Genomic DNA, 6,651 nt, shown 5'->3' with positions numbered 1-6,651 from the left:
GTCGTTTAGAAAAATCTTCGTTAGATATCTAAGTCCTAATCACTGTTTCAAACTATGACAGAAATGTGCCAGAACAGGTCCTGCTGCAGGGGTGTGTGACTAACCTTTTAGTTTTCTAATCATACTCTCTTCATCTCAGCTTTCATAAGAAAGTATGTTATGAAAGAAAAAGATTGTGGGTATCTTTATGCATTCAGAGATGGAATGCAAAGAAAAATGTATAAAATAAGCAGTACACACTGAAGGTTTAAACTTTTGCTTGTGGTAAAAGGTCTAGTTTACATATATCTAACTTATAAATAATATGTATTCTGTTGAACTCCAAATCCCATGCTCTGAAATTCTCTGCAAGTCAGTTGAAGTTTATAGGAATGTAGAGGAAGAGACAGCAGTACATCAGGTGGCTACCAGTGTGAATCTTGGAACAGAAAAGAACTCCAGGTTACATATATGAGAGCAACTTCTGAGAGTAATTGTGCGGGATTCTTCAGCGGGGTGGAGACTCCAGTTTCCTCTTATATATATATTCCATATATATACATATATATACTCAGGCACCGTGATTCCAGTGTTGCTACAGAGCACTATAAAACCTGGGAGCTGCAGTTCAAACCTCTTGGGCTAAGAAAAGCCTGAAATTGTTATTTCCCATTTTCAAAAACAGTGTTGCAGCTACAAGCTGAGCAAAAGTTGGACACACCCTTTGGTTTTGAACCAGAGTTGATGTTATTGAAACAAGTCGTTGCAGCTTAAGATTACAGGTAACCAGTTCTCACCTGTCTCATTTAAACAGAACACTGAGAATATTCATGGTCCTCTGCTGATAGTGAGGGAGCTATGTGGCTCAGAGAGAGGTGCTGGCTGTTTTGATGCACCCCCAGGGTTCAGGAAGAAATTCTTAGCTGCTCTTTAACTGGCTGCTTAGAGTTGCCTCACGATGAATTAAGAGATTGTAAAATTTTAAACTGAAGCTGAAAATACCCTATAACTGGAATGTAAGAATTTAAGTATCAACAGCCTTGCAACATGATTTTTCTCATGTATGTAAAATGACATTTGTTTGCAGGATGTTACAGAACGACCTTTGGACCAAAGTTATGTACCTGTAGAGCCAGTGTTAGAGAACAGACCTTTTCACTTCACCAGGGAATATAGTATGGGTCCATGGGATCGAGAGGTTAAAATGAGCTGAACTGTTTAATGAGTAGTGCTTTGAAGCAGTTCGTATAATCTGCAGCTGCTGCTTTCTGCCGCTTGAGGTCCTCTTTTTCCCTAATTAGTACAGTTTGCTGATAACAAGCAGGAAGAACTCACTGGTGTTAGGTATTTCCTTTGTAATTCTGAAGGTGAAAAATCTTTTCAGAAGCATTACACAAAGCTCTGATGACTTGGGTATCAGTTACTTCTTCATATCTGCAAATGATTTACAACTGTTGGTTGCTGGGCTTCTTGTAGGCACTTTGTTCATTTTCTTACAATACCCTGCACTGTGCTTTGTTGCTTCTTTATCTGCTTTCTTAATGTTCAGCAAATTCTTCTTTGTCATGTTTTTCTTTTCAATACAATTCTCTTCCCCCTCTGACTTGTAAAGCACATCATGGCTTGTGATTCTGGTGCCTAAAATTAACTTTCAAGCTTGTTTCTAAGCAAAGCAAGATGAATAAAAGTATTCAAAAGTTACGATGGCTTTAGCAATCTGGAGTCTGATATCCTTTGAAAATAGAGTTTCTTTTGGAATTCTTTCTCGAGGACACATCTGCACTGTTTCTGGTAGTGAAGAAGATACAACTAAGTAAATGGCTCCCCTTTCTCATAATATCCAGTATTTTTCACAGTCTACAATTCAGTTCTTTTAATGTGGCTGCCATTTTAGTTATCAATTAAAAAAAAAACCCAAAAAACAATGCAAACATTAAAAGAATAAACAATGGCATTCTTTCTTCAGATAAAAAAGAAAAAAATCTGCAGTTTCAAGTTTGATCTAACTGTGTGTAAACTGGCAGATGCATTTATTGCCACTCTCCACTTCCATGCTTTGTTATTCCTCTCCTGTGCCATTGATGGGAGCACTTGCATTTGTATGTGTAGTAAGCCAGATCTGGATATTCAGCTGGCTGGAAAAACAAACAAATAAACAGAACTAAAAGAAGTGTCGTGGGGTTTGTTTTGGGATTTTTTGCTTTTTGGGAGCATTGAGGACAGTCTTGCTCTTTGACCTACCTTGCTATTTAGCTATCCAAGTGATTGTGCTGGCACAAAAGAAAAAATACCAGGAATGTTAGCATTAAGACACTAATGGTGGAACACCATTAGCTTAAATTGTCTCTGTCCATGTGGTGGTTCCACCCTGGCTGGATGGCAGATGCCCACCAAAGCCACTCGGTCACTCCCCTGTGCAACTGGACAGGGGCGGGAAAATGTAATTAAAGACTTACGGGTTGAGATAAGAACAGGGAGAAATCACTCACCAGTTAGTGTCTTGGGCAAAACAGACTTGACTCGAGGAAGTTAATTGAATTTATTGCCAGTCAAAATCAGAGCAGACAATGAGAAGTAAAACAAATCTTAGGGGCACCTTTCTCCTACTCTTCTCTTTTTTCTGGGCTTAACTTTATTCCCAGTTTTCTACTCCTCCCACACACAGTGACACAGGGATATGGGGAATGGGGGTTATGGTCAGTTCATCATATGTTGTTTCTGCTTTCTCCTCAGGGAGAGGAGTCATTCAGCTGCTCCAGTGTGGGGTCCCTCCCATGGGAGACAGTCCTACACGAGCTACTCCCACCTGAGTTCTTCCCATGAGCTGCAGTTCTTCATGAACTGCTCCAGCATGGGCCACTCTTCCACAGGGTGAGTCCTCCAGGAACAGGCTGCTCCAGCATGGATCTCCCTCAGGGCCACAAGGACTCTGCTGCAGTGGGGGCTTCCCATGGGGCCACACCTTTCTTTTGGGCCTGTAGTGTGGGGTTCTCCACAGGCTATGCAGGTGAATCACTGCAGCCCTGTGGAGCTCCACGGGCTTCACCACACTCTGCAGGGGGACATCAGTTCTGCCACCTGGAGCACCTCCTCTCCTTCCTTTACTGACCCTGGTGTCTGCAGAGCTGTTTCTCTCACCTTGGCCATGATTACATCTGTGAATTCACTTTTTTTTCCTTCTTAAATACATTACCACAAAAGCATTATCCCCATCACTGACTTGCCTGTCTTGGAGCTGTCTGCCTTGTCAGACATAGGGGAAGTTTCTAGCAGCTTCCCACAGAAGCCACTCCTGTAGTCCTTCTGCTGTCAGAACCTTGCCAAGTGACCCAATTCAATGATTGATCAGCCATGGCCTGATTGATCTGCTCTATGTAAAATGAAGCATTTCTGCATTTTTTAAACGTGGGCTTCAGAAAGGAAAGGGCCTGACTTTGTAGCATCTGTTGGCTTGTTGTCCATAGTGGTTTACAGCTAGTGGTAACAAAGGGGATTATTTATAACTTCTTGAGGTTGGAATGTAAGTGCATGTTTTAATGGGCCTTGTTCTCCTGGGGCAGGGCTTTTCTGGCTGATGCGTGAATCCCCTGTTTAGCAGGCAGAAGCCAAGAAAACAAAGTTTCTTTTCTGTTTCCCTATGGATTTCTTTGCAGATCTCATTTTTAGGGGTCAGGGGTTATACTTGTGCCTTCAAAAATATATTGAAGTTTTGCTTGTTGAACCTGTTTGCTTTACAATTTAGAATGGAAGTAGTTACAGAAGTTGTAGTCTAAAGAAATATTTTTAAGGCCTAGTAGTATCTTTAATTTTAATATAAATGGGGGGAAAGTACAAACCTTCCTGTTTTCAGATACAACCACAATGGGTTTTTCTGTGCCTCCTTCCTTTATATCTGTATCAATTTATGACTTTGTAAGGCATGGAAGAAGTTCTCTTTTTGAACACGTTTTTATTCTGAACTAACAGCTGCATGCTTTTTATGGTCAAGTGAACAAACAGACACCCCTAAAGGAATTGTTCCTCTTAAACCAGAATTAGATCAGATGAACTGCTACTCAATGGTGCCCCTATTGGGTATAAGAACTTGGGATGACACATACTGATGTGAATGTCTGGCATGTGGGAGGTTATAGAACTACCAAAGGAGTGAAACCAAACCTAGTTTGCATTGCTTTATAATTTTTTTTTTTTTGCATAAGTTTCACAGAATTACAAAATGTTCTGAACTGGAAGGGACTCACAAGAATCACCGAGTTCAGGTCTCAAGTAAATGGTTCATACAAAGACTGAACTCCAACCCTAGGGTTATTAACACTAACCCACTGAGCTAAAGAAAAGATGGTGAAAATAGGAAAGTATCCTGAGACAGAGGCAGGAAATTCGATGGAAATCATTTCAAGGAGTCAGTGAAAAAGTAAGAATTCCAAATGATGCAAGCTTGCATTGCTCTGACATGGGTTTTAGTACATGACTTGAAAAGCAGATTCATTTTCTTGTGGACTCCATCATCTTGTCTGTAAAACAGGTAGCGGAAATCATAAGCAAAATAAAAGATCAGTTAATTCAGGACTACATGTTAATGCTTTACTGCAAAGGGACAATCATCTTAAATCTGGCACTACTTCAATTTCATAATCCTTGACTTTCTTTTAACTTAACCTCTTAGCGAAAGGGGTTTTTTTCATTACTCAGTCCTGTCTTTATAATCCACTGTGCACAGACGCTGCTCTAGCAGCCTCTTCGCATCTGTGTTTCAGCAGTGAGTAGTGCCAGGGATGGAATTTATCCCTGAACACGGGATGCTGAGCCCGCATGCTAAGCAGCGATGACCTGCAGGGTGTCTTCCTCCCCCGGCTCAGGGATGGCGACCTCTCCGTGAAGGAGAGGGAAAGGAGGGTGTCTCCACGCGCTAGATCTCTAGGATCGAGAACAGTACCTAGGGGCATGAGCCGCTGTCATCGTCCCGCAAGGAGCACTCTTTGCCCCAGGTTTTCCCCACCGCTCATCCTGCCGCTGCTCTAACATCGGCCTGACACTCGTGTGCGTTCGGCTGGCGTTGGCAGCTTGCCATTTGTTCTCCTTTGGAAGAGGGAGATGGAAGAAATAAGGCAGGGAGAATAATTCTACACTAGCCGGAGATTCGGCTACACTACGCGGGGTCACGGAGGCAGAAAGTGCCGCGGTCCGAACCCCCGCCTCGGGCACTCCCCGCCCGCGGCCCCTGGAGGGCGGGGCAGCCCCAGGCCGCGCCCCCTCCCCGGCTCAGCCAATCGCATCGGTGCGTAGGCGCGGCCCTTGGTCCCCATAGCCAATCAGCGCCGCGGGTGACACAAAGTGGTGCTCTTTGCACGCGCTTTAAAGGCCGGGAAAAACTGGCAGCGCCAGAGCCCAGTCAGAGCGGAGGGAGGCGTGGCCGGCTCGGCGTTCTGTCCAATGGGAGACCGGGGGATGGTGCGGGGCAGGCGGGGGGAGAGTGGCAGGAGCCTCACCCAGTAAGAGAGCGGAGCTCCCCGCGTCCCCCGGCAGCCCGGACCAATGGGCGCGGGCGGTGGGCGGGGCGGGGGTGTCCGTGCCCAGGCTCTGGATTGGGAGCAGGGCAGGAGCCGGGCCGGGCCGGCAGCGTGTGCAGCGCTGCACGAAAATGCACTCGGATGCCGCCGCTGTCAGTGAGTAGCGCCGTGGCCGGGCCCGCCGCCCGCCCCGCTCCCCGGCCGAAAGAACCGCCCGTGAGGCTTGGCCGAACGCGCCACCGGGACTCCCGATGCCGGGGAAGGGCTCGGGCCCGCGGGTGCGGGTCCGCCGCGGAGCGGGGCGGTGTGTGCGTGCCTGGCGGTGGGGCCGCGGGGACAGTGGGATCTCCGCCGCCCTCGGCGCGCTCCCCCGAGGGGCGGGGGCGGGAGCAGGCGGGGGCAGCCGCACCGGAGAGGGCCGGGGGCGCCCGGAGGGTGTGACGCAGTTTGCCCGACCCAGCTGGCGAGCGGGTGAGGCTGCGGCCGGCCCTCGTGGCCGGCTGTGAGGGAACCGGGACTGCCGCGGGCAGCGCGGGCTGCGGAGCTGCGTGCGTAGGGGAGGACGGGCGGGGGTGAATTCAGCCGGTTCCGCCGGGCCGGTGCGGGAGAACCAGGCTGCCGGTGTGGGGGACTGGAGCCGCGGCGCATGGTGGGAGGCGGAGTCCTTGCGAAAGCGGCCCCACGCAACGAGGTGGCGGGCGGCGGCGTGGCGGACTACAACTCCCAGAGGGCCGTGCGGCGGCGCGCTGCCCCCGCCCGCGGACCCCGGCCGGAGCCGCCGTCCCCGCCCGCCCCGGGGCATCGCGCCTCCCGCTCTGGAGGAGCGGAGCGAGGGCTTTGTCTTCGCGATAGACTGTGCGTTCCGAGGCTGCCTGCTGTAGGCGGGTTGGCTGGTGCAGGGGGTCACATATCTGCGTGGCCGTGCGGTGGCCGGGGTTTGGGGATGGGCACCGGCCGCTGGAAGGACCGGGCTGTGGTCCCTGCACAAAGCTGTCCTGCCACAGCCACGTCCCTGGGAAATCTCCCAGGAACGTGTTCTCACTGCCAAAGGAGTTGCGGCTCTGAGATGCTTTATTACTCTAGAACTCGCTTGTGGGAAAGATAACGAAAATTGAAGCTTTGATCGTGCCTTAATGAAGGTTGGTCCGACTTTTGGACAAAG

The 6,651-nt window shown here is 48.7% G+C and overlaps 1 protein-coding gene across 5 annotated transcripts in view; it reads left to right on the top strand.

The window, feature by feature from the left end:
* Positions 1–5,514: 5,514 nt before the first annotated feature.
* The window catches only part of DCUN1D4 (defective in cullin neddylation 1 domain containing 4), a 41,592-nt gene continuing 40,455 nt past the window's right edge, over positions 5,515–6,651 (top strand). For 2 of the 5 annotated variants that reach the window (XM_066317004.1, XM_066317003.1), the window contains exon 1: positions 5,515–5,645. In XM_066317004.1, coding sequence (XP_066173101.1) covers positions 5,621–5,645 — 25 coding nt within the window. In that variant the 5' untranslated portion in view covers positions 5,515–5,620. The remainder of the gene's footprint in view (positions 5,646–6,651) is intronic. The other 3 variants (XM_066317006.1, XM_066317005.1, XM_066317008.1) reach the window with 3 other exon arrangements.

This window comes from Sylvia atricapilla, chromosome 4 (assembly GCF_009819655.1).
Source record: "Sylvia atricapilla isolate bSylAtr1 chromosome 4, bSylAtr1.pri, whole genome shotgun sequence".
NCBI lineage: Eukaryota > Metazoa > Chordata > Aves > Passeriformes > Sylviidae > Sylvia > Sylvia atricapilla.
This window is presented reverse-complemented; position numbering and strand designations above follow the sequence as displayed.